Below are 16,665 nucleotides of genomic sequence, written 5' to 3'. Positions count from 1 at the left end.
AATGAAAAATATGTTTTCTATAGTAGATATAAAAAAGAGGATCATTTGAATAAAAGTAACTTAGATAACATACAAATCAAGTGCAACGTAATCGAGTTCTTTCTTTTTCTGCCTTAGAGAAGAATCACGTGATACATAAGTACCCAATAAGAAACTTACTTTGAAGAGGCTAACAAGATGTAAGCTAACAAATCCACGCCAAAGTGGTGAAAGTACTTGGACTATAATATAAGCACTGCTCTGATCATTCTTAAGACTATTTCACTCTACTAAGAAATTACATGGCGGCTATACATACTAGGCAGATTAGACAGGCTCCTAAATTGACCCAACAGGCAGTGAGAATACCTAGAGGAGCCCAGTCCGACCAACAGTCACAAAGCAGCAGCAGTGGGCTTCTGACACAAGTCCAAAGGACATTTAATTGAGCACAAAAACACAAAGTATTTGGAAATGAATTCAAATAAAATCTTCCATCAGAAATATTTAGCTACCATGCCATGCTTATTCATCATACTTGAAAACAGAATATCCTCAATCAAAAATTCACAAGTATCTGTGATTCACACTTTCAAACATCCATACGTATTTGTATATGTATTCAAGCAAGGGCTGTTCTTTGCTTTCTTGGGAAGTATTATTTGAGAAATATGGTAGAAATACATCTGATTAAGGAACAGCTCATATTGCAAGTGAGAGCAACTAAAATGAAAAAAAAACTCAGAGCACTTCCGGAAAAACATGCAATTTGGAACTGGAGGTGAAGCTGATGAGAGTGGAGAATCTGGGCCACATGATGGCACTGCAGTTAAAGTTACAAAAAGGGAAAGTGGAAATTTTAAAAACAGTAAGGTGGAGCTTTGGATTATACACTTTCCACAAGTAGCCACTGAAAGTGTGCTAGCCCTTCCACTAAAGAACATGGACAAACTTAAGCTCTTTGGCTTGTAAAGTCATATATATCCATATAAAAGGAAATAATACAATCTGTTAAGCAAATGGTAAGAAAAAGTGTGATGACAATATTTTGACATGGGTACATTACAGTTAAGATACCGGGATCAGTCTAAGTTTAAAAACTTTGCTTTAAATTCAACTACTCAGTCCATTTTTTCCCCGATTTAGGATAAGGCAGGCCATTTGCTCCATTTCTTTCTAGTGTTTCCCTGTCTCACACTGAAACCCTCAACCCCAAGGTGAAAAGGGGAAAAAAGGAAGTAAAAAAGAAAACAAAATGATATGTAAAATGAATAGCCACAATCCATTCCCATATTTAGCCTTTCTTTCCATTAACATTCACAAGAGTTCTAATATATCCATCCGCTCTGAGAATCAATGATTTGCGACACTATTATAAAAGTTTGTTTTATGCTGCTATTTTCTTTAGGCCATCTATATTATTATACTGTTAGGTAATTATAACAATTTCATTCCTCAGCATTTATTCAATTTTTTAAAATCAGGTTTTTTATCTAGTATTCCCTCGCCATCAGACTCCAAGAATCACAATCCATCTTTACTTTTTTTTTTTCCTTCACACAATTCACATTTTGCTGTATTTATTTTCCTTCCTTACACCATCTATCCTCTCTCCTTTTGACTCCCCCTCTATACACACAAACTTCTTTTTCTATCATTAATCTACAATTACATGAAGAACACTATGTTTACCAGGCTCCCTCACCAAGTTCCCCCCACACCCCACTACAGTCACTGTCCATCAGCGTAGCAAGATGCTGTATACTTACCACCTGTCTTCTCTGTGTTGCGCAGCCCTCCCAGTGCCCCCCCACACTATACATGCTAATCGTAATGCCCCCTTTCTTTTTCCCCACCCTTATCCCTCCCTTCCAACCCATCATCCCCAGTCCCTTTCCCTTTGGTAACTGTTAGTCCATTCTTGGGTTCTATGATTCTGCTGCTGTTTTGTTCCTTCAGTTGTTGCTTTGTTCTTATGCTCCACAGATGAGTGAAATCATTTGGTACTTGTCTTTCTCCGCCTGGCTTATTTCACTGAGCATAATACCCTCTAGCTCCATCCATGTTGTTGCAAATGGTAGGATTTGTTTTCTTCTTATGGGTGAATAATACTCCATTGTGTATATGTACCACATCTTCCTTATCCATTCATCTACTGATGGACACTTAGTTGCTTCCATTTCTTGGCTATTCTAAATAGTGCTGCGATAAACACAGGGGTGCATCTGTCTTCTTCAAACTGGGCTGCTGCATTCTTAGGGTAAATTCCTAGAAGTGGAATTCCTGGGTCAAATGGTATTTCTATTTTGAGCATTTTGAGGAGCCTCCATACTGCTTTCCACAATGGTTGAAATAATTTACATTCCCACCAGCAGTGTAGGAAGCTTCCCCTTTCCCCACAACCTCGCCAACATTTGTTGCTGTTTCTCTTTTGGATGGTGGCGATCCTTACTGGTGTGAGATGATATCTCATTGTGGTTTTAATTTGCATTTCTTTGATGACAAGTGATGGGGAGCATCTTTTCATATGCCTGTTGGCCATCTGAATTTCTTCTTTAGAGAACTGTCTATTCAGCTCCTCTGCCCATTTTTTAATTGGATTATTTGCTTTTTGTTTGCTGAGGTGTGTGGGCTCTTTATATATTTTGGATGTCAACCCTTTATCGGATCTGTCATTTATGAATATATTCTCCCATACTGTAGGATACCTTTTTGTTCTATTGATGGTGTCCTTTGCTGTACAGAAGCTTTTCAGCATGATATAGTCCCTTGTTCACTTTTGCTTTTGTTTCCCTTGCCCGGGGAGATACGTTCAAGAAGAGGTCACTCAGGTTTATATCTAAGAGATTTTTGCCTGTTTTTTTCTAAGAGTCTTATGGTTTCATGACTTACATTCAAGTCTTTGATCCACTTCAAATTTACTTTTGTGTATGGGGTTAGACAGTGATCCAGTTTCATTCTCTTACATGTAGCTGTCCAGTTTTGCCAGCACCATCTGTTGAAGAGACTGTCATGTCCCCATTGCATGTCCATGGCTCCTTTATCGAATATTAATTGACGATATATGTCTGGGTTAATGTTTGGAGTCTCTATTCTGTTCCATTGGTCTATGGCCCTGTTCTTGTGCCAGTACCAAATTGTCTTGATTACTGTAGCTTTGTAATAGAGCTTGAAGTTGGGGAGTGAGATCCACCCCCCCCCCACTTTATTCTTCCTTCTCAGGATTGCTATAGCTATTCAGGGTCTTTGGTGTGTCCATATGAATTTTTGACTATTTGTTCCAGTTCATTGAAGAATGCTGTTGGTAGTTTGATAGGGATTGCATCAAATCTGTAGATTGTTTTGGGCAGGATGGCCATTTTGACGATATTAATTCTTCCTAGCCAGGAGCATGGGTTGAGTTTCCATTTGTTAGTAACCTCTTTAATTTCTCTTAAGAGTGTCTTATAGTTTTCAGGGTATAGGTCTTTCACTTCCTTGGTTAGGTTTATTCCTAGGTATTTCATTCTTTTTGATGCTATTGTGAATGGAATTGTTTTCCTGATCTCTCTATTAGTTCACTGTTAGTGTATAGGAATGCCACAGAATTCTGTGTGTTAATTTTGTATCCTGCAACTTTGCTGTATTCCCATATCAGTTCTAGTAGCTTTGGAGTGGAGTCTTTAGGGTTTTTATGTACAATATCATATCATCTGCAAATAGTTACAGTTTAACTTCTTCTTTACCAATCTGGATTCCTTGTATTTCTTTGTTTTGTCTAATTGCCGTGGCTAGGACCTCCAGTACTATGTTGAATAACAGTGGGGAGAGTGGGCATCCCTGTCTGGTTCCTGATCACAGAGGAAAAGCTTTCAGCTTCTCGCTGTTCAGTATAATGTTGACTGTGGGTTTGTCATATATGGCCTTTATTATGTTGAGAAACTTGCCCTCTATGCCCATTTTGTTGAGAGTTTTTATCATGAATGGATGTTGAATTTTGTCAAATGCTTTTTCAGCATCTATGGAGATGATCATGTGGTTTTTGTCCTTCTTTTTGTTGACGTGGTGGATGATGTTGATGGATTTTCGAATGTTGTACCATCCTTGCATCCCTGGGATGAATCCCACTTGGTCATGGTTTATGATCCTTTTGATGTGTTTTTGAATTTGGTTTGCTAATATATTATTGAGTATTTTTGCATCTACGTTCATCAGGGATATTGGTCTGTAGTTTTCTTTTTTGGTGGGTCTTTGCCTGGTTTTGTTATTAGGATAATGTTGGCTTCATAGAATGAGTTTGGGAGTATTCCCTCCTCTTTTATTTTTTGGAAAACTTTAAGGAGAGTGGGTATTATATCTTCTCTGTATGTCTGATAAAATTCCGAGGTAAATCCATCTGGCCTGGGGGTTTTGTTCTTTGGTAGTTTTTTGATTACCACTTCAATTTCGTTGCTGGTAATTGGTCTGTTTAGATTTTCTGTTTCTTTCTGGGTCAGTCTTGGAAGGTTGTATTTTTCTAGGAAGTTGTCCATTTCTCCTAGGTTTCCCAGCCTGTTAGCATATAGGTTTTCATAGTGCTCTCCAATAATTCTTTGTATTTCTGTGGGGTCTGTCGTGATTTTTCCTTTCTCGTTTCTGATTCTGTTGATGTGTGTTGACTCTCTTTTCCTGTTAATAAGTCTGGCTAGAGGCTTATCTATTTTGTTTATTTTCTCGAAGAACCAGCTCTTGGTTTCATTGATTTTTGCTATTGTTTTATTCTTCTCAATTTTATTTATTTCTTCTCTGATCTTTATGGTGTCCCTCCTTCTGCTGACCTTAGGCCTCACTTGTTCTTCTTTTTCCAATTTCTATAATTGTGACATTAGACAATTCATTTGGGATTGTTCTTCCTTCTTTAAATATGCCTGGATTGCTATATACTTTCCTCTTAAGACTGCTTTTGCTGTATCCCACAGTAGTTGGGGCTTTGTGTTGTTGTTGTCATTTGTTTCCACATATTGCTGGATCTCCATTTTGATTTGGTCATTGATCCATTATTTAGGAGCATGTTGTTAAGCCTCCATGTGTTTGTGAGCCTTTTCGCTTTCTTTGTACAATTTATTTCTAGTTTTATGCCTTTGTGGTCTGAAAAGTTGGTTGGTAGGATTTCAATCTTGGAATTTAATGAGGCTCTTTTTGTGGCCTAGTACGTGGTCTATTCTGGAGAATGTTCCATGTGCACTCGAGAAGAATGTGTATCCTGTTGCTTTTGGATGTAGAGTTCTATAGATGTCTATTAGGTCCACCTGTTCTAGTGTATTGTTCAGTGCCTCTGTGTCCTTATTATTTTCTGTCTGGTGGATCTGTCCTTTGGAGTGAGTGGTGTGTTGAAGTTTCCCAGAATGAATGCATTGCATTCTATTTCCTCCTTTAATTCTGTTAGTATTTGCTTCACATATGCTGGTGCTCCTGTGTTGGGTGCATATATATTTATAATGGTTACATCCTCTTGTTGGACTGAGCCCTTTATCATTATGCAATGTCCTTCTTTATCCTTCGTTACTTTCTTTATTTTGAAGTCTATTTTGTCTGATACTAGTATTGCAACACCTGCTTTTTTCTCTCTGTTGTTTGCATGAAATATCTTTTTCCATCCCTTGACTTTAAGTCTGTGCATGTCTTTGGGTTTGACGTGAGTCTCTTGTAAGCAACATGTAGATGGGTTTTGCTTTTTTATCCGTTCTGTAACTCTGTGTCTTTTGATTGGTGCATTCAGTCCATTTACATTTAGGGTGGTTATTGAGAGATATGTACTTAATGCCATTGCAGGCTTTAGGTTCGTGGTTACCAAAGGTTCAAGGTTAGCTTCTTTACTATCTTACTGTCTAACTTAACTCACTTATTGAGCTATTATAAACACGGTCTGATGATTCTTTATTTCTCTCCCTTCTTATTCCTTCTCCTCCCTTCTTCATATGTTGGGTGTTTTGTTCTGTGCTCTTTTTAGGAGTGCTCCCATCTAGAGCAGTCCCTGTAAGATGCCCTGTAGAGGTGGTTTGTGGGAGGCAAATTCCCTCAACTTTTGCTTGTCTGGGAATTGTTTAATCCCTCCTTCATATTTAAATGATAATCGTGCTGGATACAGTATTCTTGGTTCGAGTCCCTTCTGTTTCATTGCACTAAGTATATAATGCCATTCTCTTCTGGCCTGTAGGGTTTCTGCTGAGAAGTCTGATGATAGCCTGATGGGTTTTCCTTTGTAGGTGACCTTTTTTTCTCTCTGGCTGCCTTTAATACTTTGTCCTTGACTTTGACCTTTGCCATTTTAATTATTATGTGTCTTGGTGTTGCCCTCCTTGGGTCCCTTGTCATGGGAGTTCTGTGTACTTCTGAGGTCTGAGAGGCCATTTCCTCCCCCAGTTCGGGGAAGTTTTCAGCAATTATTTCTTCAAAGGCACTTTCTATCCCTTTTTCTCTCTCTTCTTCTTCTGGTACTCCTATAATGTGAATATTGTTCTGTTTCAATTGGTCACACAGTTCTCTTAATATTCTTTCATTCCTGGAGATCCTTTTATCTCTCTCTGCATCAGCTTCTCTGCATTCCTGTTCTCTGTTTTCTAATCCATTAATGGTCTCTTGCATCTCATCCATTCTGCTTTGAACTCCTTCCAGAGATTGTTTTATTTCTGTATTCTCCCTCCTTAGCTCTTGCATATTTCTCTGCAAGTCCATCAGCATGGTTATGACTTTTGTTTTGAATTCCTTTTCAGGAAGATTGGTTAAATCTATCTCCCCAGATTCCTTCTCAGGGGAGGATGTCTGGGTTAGTCTGGTCTGGATCAAATTTTTCTGCCTTTTCATGTTGATAGATGCAGTGGTATGCTGTTGGCTCGTCTGTCAGCTGGGAGAACCAAGACCCTTCCCACTTGCTCCTGGCCTTTCTTTACTGGGACAATGGCGACCCCTAGCGGCTTGTGTTGGGCAGTTGCACATAAACTGGGTCTCTGTTTCTTGCCCGGCCCCTATGGAGGAAGCTCCCTTGCTGAGGGTGTGGCCAGCCGCAGGCTGCTACTCTGCTATGGCAGGGGCCACACAGGAGGGGAAACGGGCGGGGGGCTGTTTATCGCCATGAGGGGTCTCAGAGCTGCGCTGCTGCCCAGGGGGTTAAGGTGCCTGGACTTCCCCGGGATTCCGAGCTGCCGGGCTAAGTGTCCTGGGACGCTTCTGTCCAGTTGTGGGGTCCCTGTCCCTTTAAGACTTTCAAAAAGCACTCGCTTTTCTTTGTCCCAGGGGCGCCAGCTGCAGGGACCCGCTCGCAGGTTTTACTGTCCCGTTTCGCTAGTTCCCCACACTCCTCACACTGTGTGTCTGCGCCCTGGGTGTGGATGGCTAGGGCTGGCTATTTAGCAGTCCTGGCCTCCCTCTCCCTTCCCTCTCTGACTCCTCTCCTCCCACCGGTAGCTGGGGTGAGGGGCGCTCGGGTCCTGCCGGGCCGAGGCTTGTATCTTAGCCCTTTCGCGAGGCACTGGGTTCTGGCGGGTGTGGATGTGTCTGGCTGTTGTCCTGTATCTTCTGGTCTCTCTTTTAGGGATTGTTGTATTTGTTGTATTTTCAAAAATATATGTTTTTGGGAGGAGATTCCCAGTGTTCTACTCATGCCGCCATCTTGGCTCCCTTCTCCATCTGTTTACTTTTAATGTCCCTACAATGTCCTGCATAAAATGGGCATTCCAAAACTGTAACAGCTAACAAAAAGTGCATTAACTGAAAATCTGTTAAGTAAATAAATATTTTAAAAATCACATAAACCTACATAGTAAAATTTCTTTATAAAAATGTTACTTATAATCAAAGAGAAAAAATTTTCTCCATTTTATCCTTTAAATACAAAGGAAAAATGCTTTTAGTTTGAACTCACCCATCATGGTAAGCAGCTCAACAATATGAAAATCAGGGAAACGGTTGTCCCATCAGCATTCTTTACTGCCTTAGCAAGTAAAAAGATAAACATGTTAATAAGAAGAAACAGAAGAGGCAGCAACCAAAAGAAAAAAGTCAGTATAAATAATACTAATGAGAAGTATATAACATCAATACTAATGAGAAGCTGGGGTGTAGAGGTGCTTTATTTTTTCCCAGATACTCAAATTACTCAGAATGTGCTAAAGACCACTATTATTTTATATTAAATTTAACTCAGTATTTTTCAGGCTCCTGGCTACCCAAGTTAGAAAAATCACACAGAATTTTTGAAGTCAAAAACCTTGATATAATCTAATGAAACTCAAATCCCTACAAGGCAATGGCATATAGAAAGATTAAGTGGAAAAGGTTATGTTTAGGGGCAGAAGGAAAGACATAAACAGCAGCAGTAGGAACTGTAAAACTTCTCTCTTCCACAAAAGAGAAACTGTCAGCATCAGCATTTTTAGAACTCTGGAATTAACCAAAGGCTTGCAGCGATCTGGGCAGCATTTACAAATCTTGGTAAAAAGAGAGAGGCTTGTGGTGTTCTGACCTTCCCTATTCCAATTCCCCCACCCCCAACCCGCAGTTCTAAAGTGGTCATGTAAACCCACAGCCCACAGATCATGAAAATAATCTGATTCCAAGAGAGTCCGATTTCAAATAAATTGTCATTATTTGATCTGTCTAGTGATGGCCTGGTAGACCCCACTTGGGAGGCTGTCTTTATTTAACCTGTCTCAAAGCTCTTCCAGTGCAAAACCTTGGGGTGTTTGTTGAAAGCAATCAGGTCAATTGTCGCATATCTCAACTGTCTGAGGAAGGGGAGAAGAATTGGGGCAAACAATAGATTAATAAAAAAATTTTTTTTTAGAAAAGCTGAGGAATGAGATGTCATAGGGAGACCTGAAAAACTCCAAGAGATTCCTGGGAATGTAGAAGTCACACAAATGCCCAGGGCAGCTGCGTACAGAAGAAAGGCCTAAGCAAGCCTTAGGCTTTCACTGCTAGCTGACCCTGAGCTCTGTGAAGCAGTAAGTGAAGGCTAAGTCAGAGTTGTGAATGTCTGTGGCAGTGTTGAAGGCCAGCTCCAACACACGCACAGAGAACCTTTCAAAACAGATGGTGAACGGGGAGGGCTGTGCAGTGCAGAGAAGACAAGTAGTGATTTTACAGCATCTTACTATGCTGATGGACAGTGACTAATGGGGTATGTGGGGGGGACTTGGTGAAGGGGGGAGTCTAGTAAATATAATGTTCCTCATGTAATTGTAGATTAATGATACCAAAATAAAAAATAAAACAAACAAACAAAAAACATATGGTGAGACTTTTTGGTTCCAGGCATCTAAAGAAATCTCTGTCTAATCATTAGCTCACAACTAAATTAACTGATCTAGTCTTGAGTGAACACACACAGCAAAGAATACAGACTTTAAAAAACTAGTTCTAAAAAGCTACTAACCAAATAAATAATAACAATAAATAAAATACAGGGGAGGGAGGAGAATTTGAGTTCCAAAGGTGACATATTATTGTATTTAAAATGTCCAGTTTACAAGGAAGAATTATGAGACACACAGACATATGGTTCATACACAGGGGGAAAAAACAACAAAAACTGACCCTGAGGAAGCCCAAATGTTGGACAAACTAGACAAAGACACTAAATCAGCTGTTTTAAATATGTCTGAACTAAGGAAGCCATCTCTAAAGAAGTAAAGAATGTATGAGAATGACTTCTTACCACACAGAGTATCTATAAAGAAACAAAAATTATTAAAAGGAACCAGACTGAAATTCTTGAGTTGGAAAGTATCCTAACTAAAACAATTAAGCACACCAAAAAATGCACAATGGGAGTCTCAGAAGGAGAGAAGAAAAGGAGAAAAAGAAAGGGGCAGGGAGAATATTTCAAGAAATAATAGCCCAAAACTTCCCAAGTTTAGTGAAAAACAATCTGCACATCCAAGAAACTCCACAAACTCCCAAACAGAATAAAATCAAAGTGATCAGCACCTAGACACACCATAATCAAACTGTTAAAGACAATGTTAAGAGCAGCAAGAGAGAAGGACCTCACTACATACAGGATGCTCAACCAATTTTCTCACTGGTAACTTAGGAGGCCAGAAAGCAGTGGGACAACATATTCAAAGTGCTGAAAGAAAAAGACTGAGAATTCCACAGCCAGCAAAACCACCCTGCAAAACTGAAGACAAAATTAGGATATTCCTAATTAAACATGCACAGAGATTTATTACAACCAAGCTGGCCCTACAAGAATATAAAAGAAGTCCTTTAGGCTGAAATAGGAGACATTAGACAGTAAGTCCAATGCACATGCACAAGAGCACCAGTAAGAATAATTACATAAATAAAGATAAAAGACAACATAAATGTTTCTAAATCTTTATTTCTCCTACCTCAACGTAGTAGGTGTAAAAATGGTCCATTGCAAAAAATGTCCACATCCCAATTTCTAGAATATTTGCATATGTTATTACCTTACATAGCCACAGAGCCTTTGCAGATGTAAGAAATTTAAGATGGCAAGATTACCCTGGATTGGTCAGCTGGACCCAACATATCATAGGGGTCCTTATAAATGAAAGGAACAAGGAGGAAAGTGAGTGTCAGAAAGATGCTGCATAGGAAAGCCTTGACCAGTCATTGCTGGTTTTGAAGATGGAATCGGGTGGCTGTGAGGCAATGAGTGCAGGCAGCTGCTACAAATTGGAAACTCAAGAAAATGGATTTTCCCCAGCACCTCCAGAAGGAACCCAGCACTGCTGACAATTTTAGCCCAGTGAGAGTCATTTCAGACTTCGCACTTCTAAAACTCTAAGACATTAACCTTACGTTGTTTTAAGCCACCAAACGTGTGGTGATCTGTTACGTTACAGTATGAAGACAAGATAGGCATACCTTGGAGAGATCAGTTCCACACCACCGCAATAAAGCAAATGTCACAGTAACAAGTCAAATGAATGTTTTGGTTTCCCAGCACATATAAATGCTGTATTTACACTACATTGTAGCCTATTAAGTGTGCGACAGCACTATGTCTAAAAAAAACAAATGTACATACCTTAATGAAAAAATATTTTATTTCTACCCCAAATAGCCAAAGCAATCCTGAGAAGGAAAAATAAAGCTGGGGGGATTATGCTCCCTGACTTCAAGCTCTACTACAAAACCACAATAATCAAGACAATTTGGTACTGGCATAAAAACAGACCCATATGGAACAGACTAGAGAGTCCAGATATTAACCCAAGCATATATGGTCAATTAATATACGATAAAGGAGCTATGGACATACAATGGGGAAATGGCAGCCTCTTCAACAACTGGTGTTGGCAAAACTGGACAGCTACATGGAAGAGAATAACTCTGGACTATTGTCTTACCCCATACACAAAAGTAAACTCGAAATGGATCAAAGACCTGAATATAAGTCATGAAACCATAAAACTCTTAGAAGAAAACATAGGCAAAAATCTCCTGAATGTAAATAAACATGAGCAACTTTTTCCTGAACGCATCTCCTAGGGCAAGGGAAACAAAAGCAAAAATGAACACATGGGACAAATCAAACTAAAAAGCTTCTGTACAGCAAAGGACACCATCAGCAGAACAAAAAGGTATCCTACAGTATGGGAGAATATATTTGTAAATGACATATCTGACAAGGGGTTAACATCCAAAATACATAAAGAACTCACATGCCTCAACACCCAAAAAGCAAATAGCCTGATTAAAAAATGGGTGGAGGATATGAACAGACGCTTCTCCAAAGAAGAAATTCAGATGGCCAATAGGCACATTAAAAGATGCTCCACATCGCTAATTATCAGGGAAATGCAAATAAAAACCACAATGAGGTAACACCTCACACCAGTTAGGATGGCCAGCATCGAAGAGGCTACAAACAACAAATGCTGAAGAGGAAGCAGAGAAAGGGGGACCCTCCTACACTGCTGGTGGGAATGTAAGCTAGTTCAACCATTGTGGAAAGCAATATGGAGGTTCCTCAAAAAACTAAATATAGAAATACTGTTTGACCCAGGAATTCCACTTCTAGAAATTTATCCAAAGAATACAAGTTCTCAGATTCAAAAGGACATATGCACCCCTAAGTTTATTGCTGCACTATTTACAATAGCCAAGATATAGAAGCAATCTAAGTGTCCATCAGTAGATGGATGGATAAAGAAGATGTGGTACATATACACAATGGAGTTCCACTTAGCCACAAGAAAGAAACAAATCCTACCATTTGCAACAACATGGATGGAGCTAGAGGGTGTTATGCTCAGTGAAATAAGTCAGGCAGAGAAAGACAAATACCAAAATGGTTTCCCTCATTTGTGGAGTAAAACAACGAAGCAAAACTGAAGGAGCAAAACTGCGGTGGACTCACAGACTCTCAGGGACTAGCAGTTACCAAAGGGGAGTGGTGGGGGAGAGCAGGTGGGGAGGGAGGGAGAAGGGGATTGAGGGGTATGGGGGATGGGGGTGATCATGGGGAGAAGAGTGTAGCCCAGAGAGGACAAGTAGTGAGTGACTCTGTGGCATCTTACTACACTGATGGACAGTGACTGCAGTGGGTATGGGGGAAAGGGCTCGATAATATGGGTGAATGCAGTAACCACATTGTTTTTCATGTGAAACCTTCGTAGGAGTGTATATCAGTGATACCTTAATAAAAAAACAAAAAATATATTTTATTGCTAAAAACTGGTAACCATCATCTGAGTTTCCAGTGAATCATAATCAATGATCACAAATCACCACAACAAATGATGAAAAAGTGTGAATTATGAGAATTACCAAAATGTGGTGAGACACCAAATAGACACAAAGTGAGCAAATGCTGTTGGAAAAATGGTGCTAACAGACTTGCTCGATGCAGGGTTGCCACAAACCCTCAATTTGTAAAAAAAAAAAAAAAAGAAAAAAAGAAGCAGTATCTGTAAAGCAAAGAGTAATAAAACAAGATCTGCCTTATTCAAGACCACCTCTAGTTTCAAAGACTTGCTAGAGTACCCACAGGACTCAGCAGTACAGTTGTACTGACAGCTACAATGTATCACAGCCAAGGACATAAGGCAAAATCACGGGCAGAGGCACACCGGGCAAAGTCCAAGGGAGGCAGGGGGACACCTCAGAATTCTTCTGAGGACAGCCATGAAGGTCACAGTTGATTCCCCAGCACTGAGTTACGATGACATTTGTGAAATGTGACCAACCAGGAAGGATCATTACAGCCTCAGTGCCCAGGGTTTTTAGTAGAGGCTAATCATATAGGCACCCTCTGCCTGGCACACCAAAATTCCAGACTCCCAGAAGAAAGCATGTTTTCAGCATAAAATATATTGATTTGTATAAACAACTTCAGTACAGTGAGCCACTCTTATCAGTTAGGCAGGTGGGACCCCTCCTAAGTTTTTGGATGTTAGTCAAGGGCAGACCTCATAAACGGTTCAGTCTAAGGATAAACAGTGAGGCCTGCTATGTTACCTCTTTTCTATACATAAGGGGCAACAGGAAAGTAATACAGAAGCTTAAAGAGACTGCAAAAGCAATAATTGTAAGTGTGCTGGGCATATAATATATAATGATGTAATTTGTTTAACAATAAGAGCACAAAGGAGAGGGATGGAATATATAAAAGTGATTGTAGACCACTGTAATTAAGTTAGGATTAACCCAAACTACACTGTTTTATGCTGAGATGTTAATTTTAATCCCCAGGTTTAAAAAAATTTTTAATAGCAGAAAAAACAAGAATTAAAATAGCACACTAGAAAGTATCTCTTTAACACAAAAGAAGGCAGCAATGGAGAAGCGAGGAACAAAAAAAACACATTAATACATATATAAACAAACTGGCAAATGTAATCCTACTTTGTGTGATTACATTAATTATAAATGGATTGAAAGACAGAGATTAGGAGAATAAATTAGAAACATGATCCAGTTACAGGCTATCTACAACAGACACATCTTAGATTCAAAGATAAAATAGGATGAAAGTAAAGAATTGAAAAAGACAGTAATCAAGAGATCTGGAGTGGCTGTAGTAATAGGAAACAGAATATAATACAAAAATTGTTATTAGAGACAAAGAAGGACATTTATAATGAAAAATGGTGAATGCATCAACAAGATACAGTAACTGTAAACATGTATGTATCTAACAACAGATTCTCAAATACACGAAGAAAAATTAAAGAACTGAATGGAGAAACAGACAATGGAAAAACAATGGTTGGAGATTTCAATACCCTCTTTTCAATAATGGATAAAGAAATAGAAAATCAATGAGAAAACTGAAGACTTCAGTAACACTAAATCTATTACATTTAACAGACATCTTTAGAACACTCAACCACAAAACAACAGAATATTCTTCTCCAATGTACAGAAAACAATTTCCAGGACAGGCTATATGTTAGGCAGTAAAACTAATCTCAGCAAGAATAAATATACTGAAGAAGATATCTAGTGATTCTATAGCATCTTACTACACTGATGGACAGTGACTGTAATGGGGTATGTGGTGGTGACTTGATGATGGGGGAAGTCTAGTAACCATAATCTTGCTCATCTAATTAGATTAATAATACCAAAATAAAAATTAAAAATAAATAAATAAGCCCTAAAAAAAATAAAAAATAAATAAATATACTAAACTCATATGAAATGTTCCCTGACAAATTCAATGAATTTGGAAATTGATTAGAGAAGGAAATTTGGGAAATACACAAATACGTGAAAATTAAACAACACACTCCTGAAGAACCAACAGGTCAAAGAAGAAGTCATGAGGGAAATTAGACAACACGTGAAATGAAACATACTGAAATTTATTAGATGCCCCTAAAGTATAACTTTGAGAAATTTATAGCAATGTTTATATTAAAAAACAAGAAAGATCTCCAGTCAATAGCCCAATCTACCACCTTGAGACACTGGAAGAAGTGTGCTGTAAACCCAAAGCAAGCAGAAGAAAGGAAATAATAAGGATTAGAGTAGAAATAAATGAACTAGAAAATAAAAAATAGAGAAATTTTAAAAATCAGTGAAACAAACAATCTGTTATTTGAAAAGATCAATAAAACTGACAAACTTAGCTAGAATAGCCACGAAAAAAAGAGGGAAAACACAAACAACTACACTCAGTAGTTAAAGAAGCATTACTACTAACCTCACAGAAATATAAAGGATAAGGAATACTATGAACACTGTGTGAAAAAATTAGATCACGTAGATGAAATAGACAAATTACCTCATAAACGGTAAAGAAACGGAAGGAAAAAAACTACTAAAACCAATGAAGAAAAAATTTAAAACACAAATAGATCTGTAAAATAAAGTAGAGATTGAATTAGAAATGAAAGACTTTCCAAAAATGAAAGTCCCAGACCAGACGGCTTCAAATATTTAAAGAAAAATTACCACCAATTACTAAAAACAGAAAACTGAAGCAATTACTACTGACAACCAAACCAAACCAAAGACACTTTAAGAAAACTATAGATCAACACCTTTGTGAAAATAGATACAAAAGTACTCAACAAAATACTAGTAAACCTAATCCAGAACATAAAAAAGGGGATTGTACACCACAAACCTACAAGACATATCCCACAAAAGCAAAGCAGGTCAGTGAGCTATCACCAATCAATGTAATAAGCCACATTGATAAAACAGACAAAAACGATATGACCATCCCAACAAAGAAAATGCATGTGCCAAAATCCAACTGCCTTTAATATTCAAAAGACTAGGAACAGTGCAGAATTTCCTTAAACTGATAAAGGGCATCCATGAAAAACCCACAGTTAACATCACATTAATGGTGAAAGGCTAGAAGAAAGCCCCCTAAGATCAGGAATAAGACAAGGATATCCAGTCTTGCCACTCCTTTTTAATACTGTATTGGAGGTTCTAGTTGGAAGATGAGGCAAGAAAATGAGTAAAAAGGAATCCAGGTTGGATAAGAAGAAAAACTATCCCTACTTGCAGATGACAACAATCTTGGTATACAGAAAATCCTAAAAAGTTCACAAAAACACTCTTAGAGCTAATGAAGGAGGTCAGCACAGTTGCAGAACACAAGATCAACACTCAAAAATCAGTTATATTTCTACACACTAGTAATGAACATATGGAAATGAAATTAAAAATAAACTATAATAGCATCAAAAAGGATAAAGAACTTAAGAATATATTTAATAAAAAAACACAGGACTTCATTGAAAACTACAAAACACTGAAATAAACTGAAACAGATCTAAACATATGAAAAATATCCATGTTCATGGACGTGAAGACAGTGTTTTTAAGATAGCAATACTCCTGAAGTGACCTACAGATTCAATGCAGTATCTATCAAAATTTCAATGGCCTTTTTTTTGCAGAAATGGAAAGGGTGACCCTTAAACTCAAATGGAACCACTAAGGGCCCTGAATAGCTGAAACAAAATATTGAAAAAGGAAAATAAAGTTGGAAGACTCACATTTTGATTTCAAAACTCGCTACAAAGCTATAGCAATCAAAACAGTAGGGTATTTACATAAGGACAGAGACAGGTGGAACAGAACTGATAATCCAGAAACAAACCCAAACCTCTATGGTCAAATTATTTTGGACCCCTATTTCATACAATATGCAAAAATTAATTCAAAATAGATCAAAGACGTAAACGTAAAAGCTAAATTGATGAAACTGCAACAAGGGAACAGAAG

General features: G+C 38.2%; 1 protein-coding gene across 5 annotated transcripts in view; it reads right to left on the bottom strand.

The window, feature by feature from the left end:
* MAP3K2 (mitogen-activated protein kinase kinase kinase 2) overlaps window positions 1-16,665 on the bottom strand; it is a 76,958-nt gene that overhangs the window by 35,240 nt on the left and 25,053 nt on the right. For 4 of the 5 annotated variants that reach the window (XM_036995942.2, XM_036995941.2, XM_036995945.2 and 1 more), the window contains exon 2: window positions 7,859-7,927. The exons of the other annotated variant lie outside the window; for it this stretch is intronic. In XM_036995942.2, the coding sequence (XP_036851837.1) occupies window positions 7,859-7,865 (7 nt within the window). In that variant the 5' untranslated portion in view covers window positions 7,866-7,927. The remainder of the gene's footprint in view (window positions 1-7,858; window positions 7,928-16,665) is intronic. 5 annotated transcript variants of the gene reach the window in all.

The sequence above is a fragment of the Manis javanica genome, chromosome 7 (assembly GCF_040802235.1).
Source record: "Manis javanica isolate MJ-LG chromosome 7, MJ_LKY, whole genome shotgun sequence".
Taxonomy (NCBI): Eukaryota; Metazoa; Chordata; class Mammalia; order Pholidota; family Manidae; genus Manis; species Manis javanica.
The sequence above is the reverse complement of the archived record's forward strand: the minus strand, read 5'-3'. Positions and strand labels throughout refer to the sequence as shown.